Raw genomic sequence first — 21,952 nt, 5'->3', positions numbered from 1 at the left:
TCAGCAGCAGGTGCTGGCAGTGAGGAAACTCTCTCCAGTGTCCGTGTGTCTCCCAGTGACCGTCTGTCTGGGTGACACGTGTTCTGTCTAGAGGCAACATTGGTTCAAGGAATTTCACGGTTTCCCCTTATAGGCCTGGAGCTGTTTCCAGCTAAATATGGAAGATGCCACAGCAATCTTGAAGGTGTGGAAACAAGAAGCTCAAATGATGACAGGGTCCCAGTTAGGAGCTCCAGGGCAGTGAGTCAGGCATTTCCATATAGGTGTCAAGTACTAGGCACCCAGAAGAAAGGAAAGGTGTCCAAGTGACCTTCATGACTGGCCCTTCAGGCCTTGATGAAGTGACAGAAGTGAAATGCCTTCCAAACGGTGGCCTTGCACACCCGGGCAGTGCAAGGACAAGACAAGCGTGTGCCGGATACACATACGACACAGGCACCCTCCTGGGATGAAAGCTGTGGAGTTAAAAGGTGGTTTATCTGTATCAGAAGACAGATAAGGAGGAGATAAGCTGTCAATGGGAAGGCACTACAGTAAGAGGGCTGAGATGAGAAGTCCAGCTAATATCCAAAGAGCTACACAACTCCATATGGACCTAATGAAGTCAATGCATAAAAGTGAGATTCTTTTTCATTAGGGAGCCATACCACAGAGCAATAGTAACATATGTTCAGAGATGGCCACATCTGCTTCTGAATATCTGCCCCCCACCTCCTCCGCCTGGGAAGGTTACAAGTCAGAAAGTAGTGATAAGTCATGATAATTACTTGAATTTGGCTTTGACTTTTCTCTCCGGGGAATGACACCTCTAATCTCTCTTCCTGATGGACGACTCCTTCCAGCTTTCATCTTCTGACCCTTCCTGAAGTATCTACATTGGAGAGGCTGGCTGAGTTGCAACTTGATACGAGATGCTCTTCCACAGTAACAAAAGTGTTCCTGCTGCTTTCCCCCCAGTAGAGCTCAAGAGGGAACCAAGGGAAAATTTTCTTGCTGGCCATGGATTGAAAAGATGAATCCCAGAGAACCAGATATCCCAGTTTCTGCTACATTTATTAGAGATCAGCATATATTTGGCCTTAAGGTCTTCTTTCATTATAGTGTAGTATCAAAAGGTGCCCTAAATGTGGACTCATGAATGCTTTTGGCAGAGCTCCTGTGCTATCAAGCCAGCTGGAGTTAAGTGTGACTATCCAGGCTCTCAGGCTTGATTTTTAACCACTAGCAGGCTCACAATGACACCAGTTTAGACAATTGAGTAATTCACAGCTTCGATGATCCACTTCCTGCTATTTCCTCATTGGAATGACGCTCTCCTTGCTTCAGAAAGGCTCCTGAAGTCTTTGTTTGGAAGCCATCAACCTCACTCCCCCAAACAAATTAGTTTTTCACATTCTGTTGCCCTTTATTATTGACTCATTCTCTCTTACATCTCTGGGGATCGCTCATCACTCATTGTGCATAATGTCTCCAGACACAAAAGGGAAATCTGGACGCAAGAGGTACCGTTAAAAGTTGTGGTAGAAACAGTGAGTTCTGGAAAACATAATTGTTTCTCTTTTCACTCGAAATGCCAAGACTTGAAAGCATTTCTGCTTGCCGAGATAGGTGGATGAGCTGTTGTTTCATTGCAACGCACACAGATGCAGTTAAATAGTCCCAGATGGAATCTGAAATATTCCATAGCAGCCTCTTGGGCAGTGAGTGCATTAACTGCCACAGGAGAAGGCTGTAAAGGCTCCCATCTGGTCATCCATCAACACTTTTATACATTATCATCAGCAGCCTGCTTGGAGGGAAGGTGTGCCACATTTCTGAAAATCCAATTAGATGATAGCAGCCAGTTCTCTTTTATCCTCTCTGCTGCTGAGCCATCCAAAGCATTTTTTTTAGATTAAAGAAACATCATTTTCCTTCACAAGAGCTGTGCTGCTTTATCTCTATCGTGACCTGTTCTTTCATGTGCTTTATAATTCTATTATTAATTGGGATTTCAACCATTTTCCTGCTACTGAAATGGGACGCACTAGTTTGCAATTCCCAGGATCAGCCTTATGCCTCTTTTTCTCAGACTGATATAATTGCCCTCTTCAATTTGTTGATAGTTACTCTTTTGAGAAGAGATAACTTGCTGCAGCATTTCAGCCGCAGGGTTTGATGCCTCTCCCTTACCCTTATGGATCAATCTGCTTTGACTGTAGATACACAGATGTTTCTGCTGTGACTCTCTACACCACAAGCTGGGATGAGCCATCCTCTTTTATATCCTGGTTTTCTTGGAAAGGCTCAGAGTTTTGGGCACCAGCATTGCTGCAGGATTGGTGGCAAAGTGTGGAAAACTCCCAGCATCTCCAGAAGTTGTTCTAGCAGTGTTACCTTGAACGAACAGGGTCCCCTCTGGTTCGAATTTTATATAAAAGATGTTCTAATGGCAAGACTTTAAGTTTTCAGGTAAATAATTAGTGTGTTCTCCAACATCATTTTTTTTCCAGGCATTACATGCTGAGGATGAGCACTTTGATATAGTCTTTATTGATGCTGATCAAAGAAACGCTGTTAACTACTACAGCTTTGTCATGGATAACCACTTGCTGAGAATGGATGCAGTGATCTGTATGGAGAATACGCTCATGAAAGGACAAGTCTACCTGGAGAACATATCTGATGAAAATGTACTAGCTGTCAGAAAATTAAATGCGGTGATTAATTCAGATCCTCGCGTTGAGCAGGTTAGTGCAATGCAATTGGTTGAGGTGCCCATGTATCTATGGATTTTGCAAAGTACTCTTTAAGGTGTTTCTTGGTACCATTATCTAGAGGACCTAAAATGAACTCAGATTTTATTATAATTCACCTCGGTCGTGCTCTATGTGCAAGTTTCTCTATTCAGAAATGGTCCTTACTCTCTGTCTACACCACACAGAGTGTTAAAGTCAAGGTGGAAGTGGAGGGCTTGAGTGAATAGGCAGCTCTACAGCACAACCGAGGAACCGCCGCTCTACTTTAAAGGCTCTGGAGGCTGTAGGGCATCACCAGCACAACAGGAGTCAACAACGTCGTACTCCAGCAGGAGGAAAAATAAGTAGTAATAGGATACATAAATAATATGCTGTGGTTTTACAGGCAAAATTAGACACACATTCTCCAGGGCTTTAAAAGCAGGCGTGAATGATGCTACCCCAGGGCAGTAGCCACCAACTTGCAAAGTTTGGTCTCGTGCCATGGCTGCACTCGGGCTGCTGTGGGTGGGGGAACCACCGAGAATGGCCAGCTCCCTGCCCGCCCTTCTGCTTTGGAAGGCTGGTCCCATGGTGGGACAAGTGAGGTCTGACCTTTCCTTCCAGGCACGTCCTCCCACACTCCCCCCTGCCATAGCTCTCTGCAGCACGGGGCTGTGTGGCTGATACCCTGAGGGCTTTGGCATGTGCATCGCTGGCTTAAGGTCCTTGACTGTCTGCAGGTCAGAGAGCCTCTGGTGGTGCCTCTTATGATTCCTTCATCAACACAACTCACAGCTAATGTACCAGGAGCAACAGCTTTTCTTTGTAGAAGAGGGAAAAATTGATGACAATTTTCCATGCCTCAAATCTTCCTGTTACCCATCCAATGCATGTAGATCGCATGTTATTTCCATATCTAGCGTTCTGATAGTTTGATAGTGGTGTTGAACTTCCAACACTGAAAGCAGCTTTCACTTGAATTGTGATAATGGTGTCGCAGAAGGTAGGTGGCAAAACCCACTGACACTCATCCATGGGTGCAGGACAGATGTTCCAGCAAATGCTGAAGAACACCAAGTGTTGCTATTATGGTTTGCTGAGCTGCAAGAATAAGAGTGGAATATCCTCATGACAGCATTAGCCAGGCAGTGGAAACCCAGAAACCTCAGCAGCTGGCACTGGTTTTGAAAACGGAGAGACACGATTGCATTTTTTGCTGGCATTTGTAGAAGCCGAGAGTTTGGAAGAGGAATGTGAGCAAATGGAATGCCTGACATATTTGTGTCGGAAGGAGTTTCAGCTAAAGAATAGGAGTGGGGGAAAAGCTGCTGTGGCCTAAGGAAGGGCGGGCTGTTCTTCGTATCGGTATCAATGGAATTCGGGTGACAGAAAGGTACAAAGCAGCTGAGAACCGTGTGTGTGTGTTACATCTGCAGATGATTTTACCTGTGCAGAGTGGACTGAGCATCATTCGAAGGAGCCTCGTACCTCCGGATGCAGTGATTGAACCCAAGGTGCGTATTTCCTCTCTGTGAGCACTTCTGGGAAAATTTTGACTCTGCTGAGGACAATGCAAAACAGTTTCCAGGGGTCTGGTGGCAAGAGCCCAAACTCACATTCTATTGTGCCACGGTGCGGTGCAACACGGACTCACCAGCTTAGGGCTTGGCTCATGGTAGCCTCACTAGTCCAGGCTTCTGTTGAAGCTATTAAAAGCTGATTCCTTGCAAAGTCTTTTGGATCAGACACGCTGGTGCTGTGATAAATCCCCGGAGCGGCTGGCATGCTGCTGCTCACTGGGTGGCTGTGCCCAGTGCCCTCCAGTTCTTCCTGTGCAGGGGAGTGTGGGCAGATGGAGCAGGGCCTGAATGAACCAATGCAATATTTCTAAAGTAGCTCTTTTATTTTGCCCAAAGGCAGCACATGATGCCCTCCTGTGGTCTCTGAACCAACTATTTTCTTGGCCTTAGATTTTGCCTGTCCCGTGGAAAAGATGGTGCTTTTATCTTTCTCTATTTTATGTTGTGGGCATCATCCAGCGGTAATGAAATTCCCATCTGGAATCACAATGGCCTAATTCGGTGAATCCAGACCCAAACATCCTGATTGTTTTGCAGTTTCTGAGTACTCCCAAAGCTACACCCACTGGTAATTCCTGGCATTTCAAACTCGTTATTTCAAACATCTTGTATTTTCCCTTTTGATTCCAGGCGGGGGGAAATGATGTATGGCAGCTGATCAGATGACAGCTTGGTTTAAGTTATTGGCTGATATCTTTATTTGCGCACCAGCCTCGTGAAGATATTTTGATTGCATTCCGCTTGAGTCAAATCCTGCCTTTGGAAACTTGTCCTTAGCCTCTGTGCCTTCCTGGAGCCAGCTGGGTGGGAGAGCTCTGCCCCTGACTGGGCAACGTATGTATGTTTTTATTTTAGGGAGAAGTGGTGAGGGATGATGTCTTCTGGGGCTATAACAGGCGCCGCATCCTTGACCGCCTGCGTTTGGATGACAAGGTGGCCTATGTGACAGGTGGAGGGCAGGGAATTGGAAGAGCCTTCGCTCACGCGCTGGGGGAAGCCGGTGCTAAAGTAGCTGTTGTGGATCTGGTCCTTGCAAAGGCAGAAGCGGTGGTGCGTGAGCTCAGCCTCAAAGGTAAGGACGGGACTGACTGCAGGTCCTGCTGCGCACAACCCGGTGATGAGGGCCGTATCGGGCTGCTTTCCTTGTTCAACCCTGACCCTCTCTCTGCAGCGCAGTTATCTTCCATCCAGCCCTCATGGGGACTAGGTTAGAGCAGAGGGTTTTCAAACAGCAAGTACAAGTGTGCCAGGGTCACAAAGCTTCTCCTGCCCAGGCTGGATGGCAGTGTTGTCTCAGCAAACAGCCATCGATATCATATCATCTGCAAGAGTTATTTATCTGTATAAACTGGACCTCAGAGTAAATCACGCCAAGGCACCTCAGCCTTCGTTAAGGACAGAAGACAGACATGGCCTATGAACTTGTTAGCACATACACCCTCCCTGGCACCTCCTCCATACCTAATGTCTGGACCATGAGCCAAAACACCCAAACAAGGTAGAATTATTGTCAACCTAAATCTCTCACTGCACCCTCGAATTGAAGCAAAGTCGTTTTTGAAACTCTCAACTCTAGTTCTTTCAAACATACGTGCAAGGTCAGATATAGGAACAAAATACTAATAGACATAATAACTAAAATCCCAAATAAGAGGTAAAATCCTCTGCTAGCCACTTCTATTTTAGCAGTAAAACCAGAAAATGTAACATAAAATTGAATTTCCCCCTGGAGTCACGCTAAACTGCAATTGTAAAGGGGAAAAAGAAAACTGGAAATATAATTTTAACGAGAAAAGAAAGGAAGTGTTACTCATTTTATAATTCCTTTTCTGAGATTCCAACAGAGCTTTCTTCGAAGTTCAGTACTTCATTGCTCTAAAGACAGAGATTTACCCAGGAAATTTTCACATTTCCGTTTGGATGAAGTCTCCAGTATCTGTTTCCACTCTGACTTCAGAAAGGTCGTTGGAAACCATATTCTCCAGCAAAACCAGCCCCTGCTGACGTATTTCTCCCACCCAGTCTCCATCAGCTTTCTGAGGAAGGGGCGAGGAATGGCTCGGTTCTGGTTTCGATACCATCCTGAGCCTCCACAGAGAACATCTTAAACAAAAAGCCTCAATCTGTATGATCCCACTCAGGTAAGCAGGAGAGAGACTTTACACTGAGTATCAGCGTAAGGGTTAAAGCTTTGATTGTTGGTCTGACCCCAAATGACAACCTGGGATAGAAAGCATCCAGCTCCTATTACAGATTCTTGAGTCACCCAGTCCCCCCTTCCCTGAAGCTTTTCATTTTCTCATGCGCTGGAGCCATATGGTCTTGGCACAGAGTAGCTGTGTCCTAGGAGTTAACTTGCCTTTTGGACGGTTTTGCAGGGTGAGATCCTGCATGTCAAGTAGAGCCATTCAGATAGAAATGGGCTACTTGACGGAGCCGTGAGACTTCGGATGCCAACAACCTATTTGAGAACTAACTTAACTCATCTCCAGGGCATTTTCAGTAGGAGTTTGATTATCCACCCTTCAATGACTGCCCTACATCTCTGCTCCTTCACCGGTGGCTGCAAGCCTGGAGGAGGTGGTGGGGAGTAACAAAGTATAGTCGGAGGGGCTATGAGGTGTAGCAGATATTGCAGTCTGAAGTACAGAAAATCTTGCTTCTCAGTCCTTACACATCCTTATTCTTTGAGGTCGAATATCCTCTGTCAACTTGACCAGTGCAGCTGGTCAGGGCACATCCATTCCATCTCCTGACAGTTTTTGAGGTTTCAAATTTATTGTCATTCCTTGTTGGAACAAACCCCAAACTTTGTAATGCTTTTGTGAAAGGGAATTATATCCAAATGCCCGTTTTTGGAAAGGATCTGAAAAGGTCAGGTTTTCAATCTCTTTCTCTCCAGTGGTAACTAGAGAGGCTAGCCTGGACCTCTGAAGCTTTCCCTTGAAAACTTTTGTTGAAATCAATATGTTTCCATGAAACATTTTGGCTTCAAAGAAGTAACATACTCTGTTGGAAATAAATTGTGACAAAAAGGTTCAGCTAGCTTTACTCTCAAAATATTCTCATGAGTAAATTGAAGCAACCATAGTATTAATACATATTTTCCCTGCTATACTAAGCCCAAAGGAGCTGTGATTGCCAACCCCACCCCTCACCCCTCTTCGGTTGTGGATCTCTAACTCCAAGTTGGAAATGCAGTGCCTCAAGTCATTCCTGTGCTGATACTTTTTTCAAACCTTTTGCTTAGCTTTCTTAAACCCACTTTCTTCTTATACCAAGGAGCCATTTACTGTCTTTTGGGATGGTGCCATCATTTCATGATGAGTTTTAAACATCAGAACCTCTGTGATCTCTGTTTTAGCTTTGCTAGGCAGCTCGGGTGTATGCCCCGTGGCTACCGGGGTCTTTGGTTTCGGGTCCTGTGTGGATACCTTTTTCAACAGTTGCTAATGGATCCTGACAGAAGAACCTAAAATGATGAAACCTAACCAAAAAATCCTGAGGGTTACCTTCCACTACACACCCCTCTGTCTTCAGGGGGTATCGCTGCCTGTACCTTGAGGGAAGAAATAGTCTGATGGGATTTTAAAAATGTGCATTTTCACTGTAAACTATGCAAATGCCTTCCCCACAATGTCACTTCTGATCTTCCTGTCTATATGCAATGTATTTCCCCCATTTATACTGAGAGAGCAGAGATGAAGCCCATGGCAGGGGGTCCAGGTACATGTCCCCTGGAGGAGGACACCTTGGGCAGATTCCATCAAGGAGCCACTGGGCTCCTCTCCTGCCCCTCTCATCACAAAACTGCCTTCATGAGTATCGCAAAACTAATTCCGAGGACAATAGAGATGCACTGGCACCGTCATGCATGTAGCAGCACGGTCATGGGGTGGGTTTCTTGCCTCTGGTTGGGACTACAGATTTTAAGCTATTCTTCTGTAGTTTATTTATTATTTTTCACAGATTGTTTGAGGGGACAGTGGAGAGGCAGAAACTCTTTTTTTTCCTCTTTCAGAGTGCAGAGATATCAGCTGAATTGATTAAGGTCAAGTGTGGGACTCAGGTTTGAAGCGAGCGTGCCTTCACTGCTTCTTCACTAGGCACTCACATGTGGCACCTTTTGTCTTGTTTTTGTGAACTGTTGTATAAGCTGACGCCATAAACGGGGTGAGAGTTGGAGGGCAGGTGAAGAGCCTTGTTCTGTTACCATGAGTAACAGGCTTGCACCCGTTTTGTTTGTAAATTGAATAAAAAAGATTGTGGCGTCTCCCTGTACGTTGTTACATGCCTTGATAACAGTTAGGAGGAGCAACAGGGACTGTCTGGCCCTTCTTATTCTTATTCCTTCAGCATATTTAGCACAAAACCTGCACTAGAATAAGAGGTCTTGTTTAGCGGCAGAATGTGTGTTCCTTTTTGTAGGTGGCCGTGTTACGGGTCTGCCCTCTTCTCCGCTGTGAAAGCCAGGGGACCATGGCACAGCTGACGGCTTGAGGGGACATTAGCTCCCATGGCCTGATGTGGGTTGTACCCCAGAGCAGCATCACCGCACGGTGTGTACTCTGACAGGCTCCTTGAGGTGCTGGAGATCAAGAGGAGCTTTTCCATCCAAACGCCACTTTCCTGTCGTTTTCTTCAAACTCCACTGGGCAGTTATTGCTTTGCCTCAATTTTGTGGAAGCCTCTGACTCAAAGCTTCATTTGGGGAGAGTCTTCTCCTGTTCTCATAGGAGAGGTTTAAGGTTTCTTTTAAATCTTTTATTAGAATTATCTGTAAGTGGGAGTAAATGGGAAGAATTTTCCCATTTTAACAGAAGTGAAAAAAAAAATCTTTAACTGCTGTCGCTTCCTACCTTGGACTCTTTGCTGCAGACTGCTGATGTATGGTCCAGCCCCAGCGGCTGTCTCCCTTCTTGTGAGTTAAAACCCATTTCACCACAGCCCTTACTGGTGCAGCCTTGTTTAACTTTCAGGATGGGTATAATCCCCTTGGCATCAGTTGCCTTAGTAGGCTGCTTATCTTTTTAAAAAATAATAATAAGGGTATTTAAAGGTGATTTTGATAGTAAATTAAATGAAGATTTTTACAGATCAGCACTGGTGCAAAAATCAATGCCTAGATTTTTCTAGGAAAAACAAAGCATGACTTTTGCATGTTCAAATCCTGTAAATCTCTGCAGCATCTTGGGGGGCACTGGCATCGAACCCCTCTGCCTTTGAGCAAGTGAAAGAGCCCTTTGCTTTATCCTGTTCCTGGGCCGTTGCCGTTCCCGGGCCGGTGATGTCTGCTCAGGAGGGGGAAGCTGCAGTTGAGGCTTTGGACAGAAGATGGTGCAGTGTTCAAAGCTTCGTCCTGGAGGAGCGGCAGACTCCGCTCCTCGCTGGGGTTTGCCTCCACCGAGGCCCCCTCGGAGCAGCCCGCAGCTCCCTCCCAGCACTGCAGCAACAAACACCCGCTGTGATACGGTCCGAGGAGCAATGAATTCAGGTGGCACACATAGACAGAACACATCTATATGGGAATGAATAAATAACCATAAAATAGATTTTTTTCCCTCTTTCTCTGCGAATTCTGTACTGACTTCATGACTCCTGTGTTAATGCAGGGATTCAAAGCATTGCCCTCGCAGCAGATGTAAGCAAACCCGGGGATGTGCAAAGGGTTGTGGATGCCATCGTGGCTCGCTGGGGCACGGTTCACATCGCGTGCAACAACGCGGGAATCAACAGGAACTCTGCAAGCGAAGATACTTCCCTGGAAGAATGGGACCAAACTTTTAATGTCAATTTACGAGGATTATTTTTGTGTTGCCAAGTAGGTGTGAAATGCTGCTGCACTGGTTTGTTTTGCAAATGGGTAATAATTTTCTAAGCAGTAACTTCACCAAAATGTAATAACACTTTATTCCTAATTATCACAATAAGAGTGACCTTAGTTTTGGTGGAGTTACGGAGAGAGATAACAATTATATCAATTACAGAGTTTGGTCGGTGTTTTCAAAAGCAGCTGGTACTTACTGGGTGCCCAAGCCCAGGCATTTAAGAATGACCAGATTTTTCTGGAGGGTGGTTATTTGACACATCCTGAAACCCAGAAAGCTTCGGGGAGCCATTCCCAACAATAGCGACGATTTTGATAAAATATTGCCAACAGTGAAGAGGGGCTGAAATGACAATGGGATTTTTCCTGCATCAGCCACTTTTATACCAAGTTTTTATATCAAGTGCTTAAAAAAAAAATGTCTTTGCACATAAACTCTTCTGAAAAGTGAAGACTAATTTATTATCATGTCATTATTAGCACAATCACAAAAAGGGTCACTGGTCTTTCCTTTAATTTCTGTCACAGGCTGCAGGCCGTGTTATGCTGAATCAAGGATATGGGAAGATAATTAACACAGCATCTATGGCAAGTTTAATAGGTGAGTGATGAGAGCTAACAGTTGTGCTTCAGAATCCATATTTTAATTACTACCGATGCTATTTGAATCAATTAAACCTGTATTGGGAAGGAGTAAATCACTGACATTTTGTATTAGAGGAAATGTACTACAAAATTTTTATTGATATCATTTTTCAACATTTATCTGTCCTCTATGTTTTAGTGCACTTATTACTTTTTATAGAAGAGGTGGAGTCACCTTCTCTGACTCTGAGGCACTGATGGCATGGGAGAGGTGCTGGTGCACTCCCCGGCAATTTCAGGCGAAGGCGTTTGAGCACGGGGAGCTGTGCCCCCATGATGCTTAGAAGCCACCCAAAAGCTTTTGCGCTCACTTTTTGCCCCGGTACCTGTGGGTTTTATGTCGTTATCGTTGCCAACAGGTGTCTCCACCAACGCTGCTGAATCAGCAGTGTCGTCAAAAGCGCCAATAAACCATTGTAACATATGGACTGAAATCCCTACTGCTGAGCTAATCTGGAAGGCAGTTACATGCTGGTGAACTGAGGCCCATGTAACCAAAATTGATCAATTACACAAATTAAGCATAGCCCTTTAGGAATTTATTTTATTGGTCTGGACATCTGTTGCAGTATTGTCCAAATCCAAAAATCAAATGGTGCCTTGGGTTGCCAAGTTAGGCAAGAAAATCTAGTAGCTATAAAAGTACAACTGGAAACCCCTGTATTAATATCATGTCCATCTGCTGAATGTTACATAAATATGCAGTCTTTTTATTTTCCTTGGGAATAACATTTATTTTTACTGTGCCCAGTTTGACATTCTGTGACATTCTGCTCAGTTTATTGCACAGTAACTTTAAATGTTTCTTCAAAAATGTATTTATAATGTTGTTGTTAATCTTTTTTCAAGTGTCTCTACCAGCTGTTTTACTTATGCTCAAACACAGGCACCGTCCCTCCGCCCCAGCTTTGCAGACTTACAAAATCTCCCAAAGAAAAGTAATTTTATGAAGAATGTGAAGCTTTAAATTTCAAATGCTCCAGACTGTTTTGCTCTGCTCTGCACGGTGGGGCTCTGGTCTGGGCTCGGGCTGTCACCTCCACATCGTCATCGCAAAGCAAAATTTACTGGGAAATATTCCACCTGAGAGAAGGTTCTGAAGCTCCAGAAATTGGCACCAGCTGGGGGTCTGCCGGTTTGGCACACTGCTCTCGCCCTTGCTCTTGCACCCAGAAGTGCTCTCCACTGCTAGAGGAGAGGCATTTCCTTCCAGGGCTTCTCCGTCGGGTCTCGGCACAGTTCTGCTGAGCCGGGAGGTAATGCCTTCCCACCACGGCAACCTGCTCAGCCTCAACCCTTCTTGGCTGGCACACCAAGTTCACCAAGACCAGCATGGCGACCATGTTTGCAGGTCATAGAGTAGGAACAAACCCTGGAAAGCAACCCTGGGAGCAGCCTGGAAGGGTCATTGCAAGAGGCATTTAAATGTCATTGAAAGTTAATGCCTGCTAGGCCAGAAGACAAGAGACAAAGAGATGTGTTTACCTTCTGAACCTGTTTGAATCTTGGCATTGAAAAAATCTAGTAGTTATAAAACTACGAATGAAAACCACGATGTTCATATCATGTCCATCTGCTGAATGTTAAATAAATATGTTGGTTGGTTGGTTATTTAAGTATGTTGGCCAACTGGCATAGTATGAAATGTTTCTAGAAATAGTTAGGGGATATTTTTTTTTGTTGTCGTAGGTTGAGTCCTTCTTCAGAGATACAGGAAAATGAGGAGACACTTAGCAGGATAAGGGAGGGTTTTATTTGTGATTTTTTCCAGATACACTGCTCAGAATCAGTTTTAATTAATTGAAGATAAGCCACATACATTTTTGCATATGTGCATTTTGATTCTGGTATTTCACTGGAGTTATTCCAGCCGTATGCTTCAGCAGCAGCGAGAAGGCTGCTGCAGCTCTGCGCTTTGCCCAGGTGTAACTCAGACCTGTAACTTTTACAGTGAATACCTTCATGGTAAGTGGTCTGGTCTTCTCTAGCCATGGCCACCTCTCATTGACATTATGTGGCTGCACAGCACAAGGTTGTAAAAACAGTGTCAGGTGTTAAAAATGTAATGCAGCAGTTTTATCTGTTTTCCTCCCATCTTCTCCATCCAAAACAGAAATGAGTGTCCTCGTTTCCCAGAAGCCTTCCAAATGCAGATTGTTTTTGGTGGCACTGCTGAAGGCATAGCTTTGTTCACAATCTCTAGCCTCAGTTTGTAAGAGCTTGGAGGGCTTCAGGCTTGCTCTTCTGTCTGTAAGAGACCGCCTTAGGTAGGGGAAGAGGAGGAGATGAGGGGTGCTCAGCTGCAGAAAACCCATCCAGTGCCAGAGCTTTGCAGCGCCATTGGCTGCTTCTTGAGCTCTTCCAGCTGAGAGGGGCCAAGTGACTCAGGAAGGGCACAGTTCATCTTCTGAATTACCTTCCTTAGACACTCTTACGGAGACAAAGGCAAATACACTGAAGGACTCTTGAAAACCCTGTCTTAGCCCCCACCCCAAATCCAAAAGCTGACTCTGATAGCTTGCAGCAACTCGCTGTTCTCACCCGTGTGCACTAGAGGTGTCGAGACGGTGCCAAAACTCTTCCCCTCTTAGTAAATGCTGGATGATTTATCACAAACAGACATGTTTGGAAAGTTTAGCTTTTGGGAGGTTACAAGGTTAACTACCAAAGTTGTATGTAACTTGGAGCTGATGCATGGCAATTAATCAAGAAATTACTTTTTTTTTGAGAGCCCACCCGGTGCTCTGTGTGTGGGGGACAACAGGCGCATGCAGAGGGCAAAGTGGTTCGTATCGCACAAAAGCTGAGCTCAGAACAAATGCTGGCAGAGAGAGGGCATGGTGGGAAACGGTCTTTGTAGCAAGCAAAAGGCCTCTGAATTCTGAGCAAACCTTCAACACATAGAGCAAAAAAGAAACACCAATTGTTGGTCCCATCATGCGTGAGCTTTAAATGTATTCACAAACATCTGTGCTCAAGGCAAAGGTCCTTATTCACATGCTCAGTGATTGCAGTAGGGCTTTGGGCTCGTTCAGAGGTGGGATAGCTCAATTTGGTACCATCTTCTCTTCGTCCTTTAAACTGACACACTCAAACCCAATAATTTTAGTCAATAAAATCCACAGTGGATGTGTTGGGATACCGAGGATGGCAGTGAACTAGAACCGATGCACCAACTTAATTTCATAAATTAAGACCAATTTAATGCCATCCGCCAGTGCTGCTTCGGTGATCTTGTCGAAACACCTTGGGGTTTGCCTGCTGTACCTTACACAAACACAGCGATTCACTTGTCTCCAGGGTTCAGCATTACCTTACCCCAGGCTACTATGGCTTGCTTCGTGATTACCCATATTTAGCTCTGATTTTCCCCGCTCTCCCTTCATGAAAGAGGCAGCAACTCAGTGATGCTCAGTACCACTACGGTGCTAATTATGGATCCGTGCTTTGCTCTGGATTTGTTTAATGAAGTCATAACGGCAGCCAGAAAAGTCCAGGGAGAGACGCTTTGTGGGTGTCAATCCCAACAGCTGGGACAACTCGGTTTGACTCTCTTGGGTTTAAAGCACTTTACACCCCCTGGGGATTTGTCCTTAAGCAGCTTTCTTGGGAACACTGCAAGTGTGAGAGCTGGTGGAGGGGCAGAGCCACCCGAGCACACAGCACTAACAAGCTTGAACATTGTAATTAGCAAGCCGATCATTTTCCCTCGCTGACTGACATGTGACATCTCTGAAGCATTCTCAAAAGCTTCACATTTTGAAAGTGGTGGGTGTTCTGAATTTTTGGGACGCACCTGTGCTCACATCCACACAAACACTGGTTAGATAATGTGATGTGTTTGCTTCAGACTATGGATAATTTAAAAATTAAGGAGAACAGTTTGTTCCCAGAAGCTATATATAATAGAATATGTCCTATAAAACCTATTATGCACTTACATTATGCTGTATTATATTGCATTGTATCATATTAGACCATATTATGTTGTATTATATCACATAATATCATATAATATGTTATAACATACCATATTGTATCATTATGCTACACTATATTCTTTTAGTTATTTCAGTGTATAAGTATTTTGTATATAAACATACATATGTGCCTAAACCTACATACCTGTATAATATAGGAATCCACATGTGTGTACGTGAATATTTAGCTTATGTATGTTTAGTATTGCATATGTATGTTTAATACATTGGTTTTGGCTTTGCCCAGATATGCAGCTTCTTAATTTGTTTTTTTTTCCCTAGTAACCCAGCCGCTGAGGCAAAAATAATAGACAGCAAAAAACAGCTTTAGAGTTTTGTGTTGTGGGTGGCTAAATTCTTGTTGCTCCTTGCCTAGTATCAGAGAAAACAGCAAAGAGTTCATCTCCGTGCAGGGCATCTAGTGCCGAAGCGACCTTAATTTGAGGAGAATAAATAATTCCCTTTTTCTGAATCCCTTCTAGTCCCGCACCCGCAGAAGCAGCTGGCGTACAACGCCTCCAAAGCCGGGGTCGTGAAACTAACACAGACGTTGGGAACCGAATGGATTGACAGAGGAGTAAAAGTCAACTGCATTTCCCCGTAAGTAAAACGTAGCCTCCTTTTGAAAGTACAAAGAGAATGAAACGTTCTGAAAAGCTCAAATGAACAGTAGCTCGGCAAATAAAGTTTCTAATTAGCAGGTGGATTGCATCCCTTTTTATGTTGTCTTTTCCTTAACAAAGGTTTAAATACTTAGAACCGAGCCTGCTCTGTTTCTGTGTATACTCAGGGATTTAAGAAGAGGTTTTAGCATTTGATAATAGGTTTTCCAATAACGTGAAGGGTAGTTTTTAGCATTTTTCTTCCAGATGAAATATTTCCTTAGTCTGTCCAAGCCTTCTGTGGTTAAAGAAAAGGCTTTTGACACTTAATAGACAATACTTCTTTCCCCTTTTTACTTGAGACGAATATATAGGCACTTGAAAAGCCACATTGTGCTGCTGTAATTGAGATACTGTTCAGCTCTGACAATCACAGGAGGCCAGGTGTAATTTTGTAAATATATATATATTTATTACAAATTACTTTTCCCCTATTTTTAGAGACTTAAAGCTGCATGTTTGCTTTTATGGAATTTATTCACAGAGAAAAGTTTTCTTGCCACGTATATTTTTTTCTCTCCCCATTTCTCACACGCATACGCAACACAGTCACTTTATTAAACAATTATCGGTGCACGGTGGTGTGAAGCAGAAACCCAAGTGGATAGCATTAATTGGGAGCGGTCAAATTCTGGAGACCATTGAAGTCAATCAGAGTAAGAAAGAAGGGCAGAATTTTAACCCAGGAGTTAAATTATAATAATGAAGATATAATGTACATCAAATTAGGAAAAACAAATTACATATTTTAATCCACAAAGTGGAGTAAAAAAAAAATAAAATCACAGAGCTTAACAGCAAGTGCCTCTGTTTTTACTGTTGGTCTGCTCTCCACTTCCTAGCGCTGTCTTCCTTATGATTATTTATTACTGATTATACCAGCGACCCCAACCATCGCGCTATGTGATCCATAGATTCTTTAAAGAGCATCTTGCTTTGTAATGGGGTTTTACCCCACGCCAATGCTATCAGCTCTGCAATCTTGTTCCCACAACGAGTGCTAGTGGATTTCCACTGGCTTTCGGGAGCTGGAGGAGGTCGTGGGAATTAGGGAAGCTCGGTAGGACTTGGCAGGAACTGTGTCTGAAAACTGGTGGGTAATCTGTGCCAACAGAGGTGGGATAGCAGTGCTACATTCACAGCAATCACAGATAAGGAGACTTAGATGAGGAATTAGCCATTTCTAGAGGGTTTACATAAATTTGAAAAATACCCTCCAAATTATCAAAACTCGTTGTTCTGTATAAGTTGGAAGCACACACATATTTGAAGTTAAATTTCTCAACACAGTTGTCAGAGCATGGAGAAAAAGTAGTCTTGCTTCTTTCTCTGCTTTGTAAGCCAAAACAAGGTCACTTTGTGATCATCCCTACCTGTCTTAAACTATCTCTGAGCTCAAAAATCTGCCACAGGAAGCAGGGAGGTTTCTGTGTGGAGGAAGAGCCAGAAGGGGTACCTGGAGGACAAATGTTTGCTGTCTTCAATGTCTGGACACAGCGATTTCCCTTAACACAGCGGGACCCAGGCGGAACCGCCCAGCAGCCGGGCAGATCTTTCCTCTCGGTATTTCAAAGCTTTGGCCGAGCCCCTCCTGCCAGAGCTGCTCCGAGAGCTCTGGGTAGCGCTCAGAGCACAGTGGTTTGTATAGCTCACATCCCTCCTCACCACAAGCAGAGCCACGTGAGCTTGAGAGTGAATAAATATTCACGTTCACCCTTCTGCCCGTATGAGACGTGAGCCTGCATTTAGTGCAGAGTTGGACCCGTACCCAGAACTGTGGACCCCACTGGTCTCGTTGTCCTGTCTCCTGACCTGACTCACTGAGGTACAGTGAGTCTTTAGCCCACTTGACCACTGACACCAGGCAACAGCCTCAATGCAACAGCTCCTCTGTCAGTGGTGTCAACTTGGCAGGGATGAAAAATGTCCCAAACCCACCAGTCTTTCTGAGCACGGATGTCCAACCTGGCACATAGTCATCTTATACCAGGAATGGATTTTGAGGAGTGTGAGGAGCTTTAAGGCACTCTCAGCATACCTCTGGCTGAAGCTCCAAACACTCTAGTCTGGCCTTAAACGTTATTTCACCATGCAAACCTTTTGGCTGTTTTCTCCCTTTTCATATTTAGTCACTTTTTATCAACTTAATTTCTTAATGAGTGCATAAAACTTACGCAGAGCAATGCATGAAAGTTATAAATGTATAAAATATTATGGCAGAGTCTTAGGATAATTTATTGTATTTATAAAATTGAAGGTTCAGGCTTTTCTTACTGGCCAGGCAAGCCTCATGCCCATGGGACAAAGGTGGCCAAGAGGCCACCTGGATGCTTTCACTGACTTTGTCATGTATTGTGGAAACTGTGCTTGGTCCTTGTGCCACCATCGAGTGAGATTGCCTTGTAGCCTGCTGCACAACCGAGGCTGCGCAAAATTAAGAAGGTGCTGGAGTCTTCCGGAAAGGGACATGGGGGTCGGGTTGTAGAGGAGACCTGGGTGCGAATAGGAATCTTTACAGGGCACTGACTGGTGGCCAATGCCTGGCAGCCCGGGGTGTGTTTTAGTCCTTTTGCTGGTCCCCACACATGTGGAGTGTGCTGGGTGTGATGGACTTTTGAGGGTCTCTGGTTTTTGGCACATACAACATTGGGACTTTTCATTTTTGCAGCCATTGCACTGAATCAATGCCAGTTTTGTGGGCTGACTGCATCTCTCTGCTTGGTTTGTGAGGCATAAAATGCCATAATGTGGTGGGATAATGACCTTTGGGTTGGACAGCTAGAAGCTGATCCTCAGCTCAACCCCCAGCAGCAGCCAGAGCAGCTTGCTGATGATCCAGGGAAACTCGGCAGTCCCAGGGGATGAACCATACTCTCCACCACTGGGCTGCAGGGTGTGGACTGCAGTGGGCAAAAAGGCTTTGTCTCCTGCACACCTGCCTGGTTTCCCCGGGATGGTATGGAAAGAGCCTTACGGGGCTCTACTGGGCTTCTGAGGCGTCAGAAAGCAGGTAGGGCAGGATCGCTGCAGGTTTTGGGTGTACCCATCATGGGGGAAGGAAAGGCAGAGCTGCCAGGAGAAGGAGCATCCCAGCATCACCTGAAGGCATCCCAATTAAGCAGCATTACTATCCCCATTAAGCAGCAGTCGTTGCTGGTAAGTATCTTTGGACTTAAATCTTAATTCCATGGGAGATGTCCCAATTAAGTGGATCTTGTGATTAAACACTTCCTGATTAAGTGGAGTGTACTTAACTCATTCAAATTAATAACTCATCTGAAAGAAATCAAGTTACACACAGATGGAATCTTTTTTTGCTCTCATTTGGGGATTGAGCGCGTGTAACAATTCCAGTTAAGTATCTGGTAAGTGATATTTTTCCTAATGTGCCTCTCAAAGTGGAAATGTTTTAGGCAATTGTTTTTTGGGTTTTTTTTTCTTTTTCCTAATGTCTCAAATTGTCCTGTGTATCAATAATGAAATATTGATGCTTATATCTGACATTAAGGAACCAGCAGTTTGATATTACATCGACATGCAACAGAGAGTACTGATAGGCTCAGCACTGCATACGAGATGAGGTAGGGAATTAATGCATTGGCAGTTGTCTTTGCTGGAACTGGTTAGAAGCCAACTAAAATCTGCCTAAAAGGGTTCGACAACACTAAATTGCCCAACTTGGCACCAGAGCTTTCCCAGAAGATGTGTAGTATCAATGACATGCCTAATATTTATAGTGCCATCAGTATGTGTGTTTGCAACTTTTAAGTTTTGCGCTCTATTTTTTTCTCATTTCTATAACAAAAATTTGTAATGAACTTTTGTTACATGTCTAAATTTTTGTCACTCGAAGTGGTCGTAAAGAAAGGTCCAGCGAGAGGCACAGCGCTGTGATTTACAGGTTGCGCTGATCAGACCAAAGATCATTTTTCCCGAACAGATTGAAAAACGTCCTCTTTTTAGCAAAATCTGTTGTGCTGGAGGACTGTGGTGTATTCCCTAATCTGCATTCCCTTGGGGTTGGAACATATACATAAATTAAAAAAAAAAAATCATAAAATCACATAGGTCTTATTCTGATCTCTGCCAGTAAAGCCAGAATGATAATGTTGATGGTTTTGTAAGCTCGGTGAGAGGTGTGTAGGGGAGAGCAGTCCACTAGATTTCATGTCTGCTGCTCAAAGCGTGCTTCTTTCTGAAGAAAACCAGTTTTCAAGGAGTTTGGGAGAGTGAGGGGTGAGAGCATGAGGCTGCACTTGGGGCGAATAAATAAACTGTCTGCGGTCCTATGCTGGAATGGGTTTGATTTTATTATGTTGCTGGAGCTTAAGCGAGCTGCATCGCTCAGTGCTTCTGAACTGCTCCGGTGTTTATAGATAATTACAATAAAAAATAAAGCCGATATTTAAATCCTGCCCGATTAGTGAAAACAGAAATGTTTGGGGGAAAGTCTGAATTAGTTCCACTTGGTGACAGAGTAAATAGCAGATTTCAGCCTTCATTTAAAACAAAAGGTAAATCTCATACCCAGAATCCAGTGTGCCTCAAAAAAATTATTTCCTTGGAAGTATAAATTGGGATGCCGGCGAAGTTTCAGAACAAAACGGGTATTTTTATACTTTGTTCATTTCATATTTATCACTAGCTTGTTTGCTAATTTTCATTTGCAAGAGGCAATTCTTCCAGCTAACTGGCTGCCTCAATGGGCCACTGATTTCTTTGAAGTGACAGTCTGTAAATATGCATAAAAAAGAGATGCAATTAGCGTGTGTGTGGTTCAGTGCAGCCTGATTTCATTGGCAAGTTTACCCACAGTGTTGATAAGCTACATTATCTAGAAAATTGGCCGCTGAAAAACAGCACCTCTGATTGCCAGCAAAGGTTCCAGATAACAGGGTGCTGAAGAGAAATATAATTGAGGTTGAATATGTTAACCAAGGTGTCACATGCTCCTTAGAAGCGCTAATTTATCAGCATGTTGGAATTTTTATTAACATTTGGAATGCATTTCTACCACACTAATGAAGTGGAATTGGCAGTTCAGGTTTTAGTTATTGTCATTTCTGAGAAGTTAAATGTAATTTCTCGTTAGACACAGTTATGTAAATATATTTGTTCAGGGGCTGAAAAAATTATACATTTCGCAAAATACAAATATGTTGTTAAGGAGGAGTATGACAAATCAGTTGCAGTTAAAGTCATAAAAGCCAGCCAAATGTTCGCCCTGCTTTGGGCTTTCTAGAGCATCACTCATTTTTAGGGCGCCTGAAGCAGATGAACTTAGCAGAGTTTTAACAAATGGGGTAGTCGCTCATCGATGTAAGAGAGACACGACAGGTAACCGTGCTGTGATTTGTTGGGGAATCGCTTTAAGGGGAATTGCTCCGGGCGTGCTGCGCTTATCTGCGCCTCTCCTTCTTTGTGTGGCAAGGGTCTGGTGCCCGGAAGGGTGCTGGCTTTTGTTCCCCCCGTTTTTCGACACGTGGGCGCTCGGGCTGTTCGCCATTTCTGGGCTGTACGCGAACACGCGGTGTGGTGGTGTGCTGCCGAGAGGAGAAATCGGTAGAAGGACGACAGCTCCCAAGAGCCGTGACAGAGCTGGTTCAAGGAGCTTTCAGCTCCAATGCCGTGCTTGTTTTCTATACAAAACCCCTAAACTGGTGATTACAATGAGTAACCTAGAAGTAAGGTTCTTAGCTGCTGTTAGCTAAGAAGGTAGCGTGCGTGCACTCACTTTAACGCAAACCTCCAGCCCTGCCCGTCGGCAGGGAAAGGTGATAGGACAGAGGCGCTACCAAAGTTTGCATCACGACTTTCAGCAGAGGCAGAGCAGGTCTGACTTGTGCATCTCCTCTGTGCTATTCCGTGGTTTTCTTCAGAATTAACATCCTGAAAGCCTCTAAGTGCTGCCTTTCCTTCTGGGGAAAACCTGGCCCTAACCTTTCGGTGCCTGTGCTCGTTGCAGGGGCATCGTGGACACGCCGCTCATCCGCTCCAAGGACCTGCAGCCGCTGGTGCGGCGCTGGCTGGCGGACATCCCTGCCGGGAGGCTGGCTCAGGTGACTGACCTGCAGGCTGCCGTCGTTTATTTGGCCTCCGAAGCCTCGGACTACATGACGGGCCATAATCTGGTCATCGAGGGTGGGCAGAGCCTGTGGTGAGGGGAGTCCTCCAGCCTTCCCTCTCAGAGGCACAGGTCACTTGGGAAAGTGCATATTAATGTTTAGCTTAGTCTCAGTTTTAACCCGTGCAGCGAAGCGGCCAGCTAATATGGATTGATTGTTTTCTTCTTTGGGGTGTTGCTTTGGAGACTTTTTTAAAATTCAAAAAAAAAAAAAAAAAAAAGTCAATCTTTCATTTCCAACGTTTTCATGTATTTCAGATTTCTATTAAATTAGTATTTAATGATATAAAGGCACATTTACTGCAGGCAGATTTGGCTGTTATTTAGTTTAACAGGGGGCATTTTTAAAGCAATCCATATTAGCTGGTCTGTGTAGTACATTGTTCTTAGGTGATTTTTTTTGTATTTGAGTTG

General features: G+C 44.3%; 1 protein-coding gene across 1 annotated transcript in view; it reads left to right on the top strand.

The window, feature by feature from the left end:
- LOC104498892 overlaps window positions 1–21,575 on the top strand; it is a gene marked incomplete at its 5' end in the record, with an annotated part of 29,314 nt that extends 7,739 nt beyond the window's left edge. Inside the window, 7 exons of the mRNA XM_010142326.1 lie at window positions 2,493–2,729; window positions 4,157–4,234; window positions 5,156–5,372; window positions 9,913–10,121; window positions 10,656–10,728; window positions 15,235–15,352; window positions 21,380–21,575. Coding sequence (XP_010140628.1) covers window positions 2,493–2,729; window positions 4,157–4,234; window positions 5,156–5,372; window positions 9,913–10,121; window positions 10,656–10,728; window positions 15,235–15,352; window positions 21,380–21,575 — 1,128 coding nt within the window. The remainder of the gene's footprint in view (window positions 1–2,492; window positions 2,730–4,156; window positions 4,235–5,155; window positions 5,373–9,912; window positions 10,122–10,655; window positions 10,729–15,234; window positions 15,353–21,379) is intronic.
- Between the last annotated feature and the right edge of the window lie 377 nt (window positions 21,576–21,952).

This window comes from Buceros rhinoceros, unplaced genomic scaffold, assembly GCF_000710305.1.
Source record: "Buceros rhinoceros silvestris isolate BGI_N320 unplaced genomic scaffold, ASM71030v1 scaffold8058, whole genome shotgun sequence".
Taxonomy (NCBI): Eukaryota; Metazoa; Chordata; class Aves; order Bucerotiformes; family Bucerotidae; genus Buceros; species Buceros rhinoceros.
Note: the sequence above shows the minus strand (reverse complement) of the source record. Positions and strands in the feature narration are given on the sequence as shown.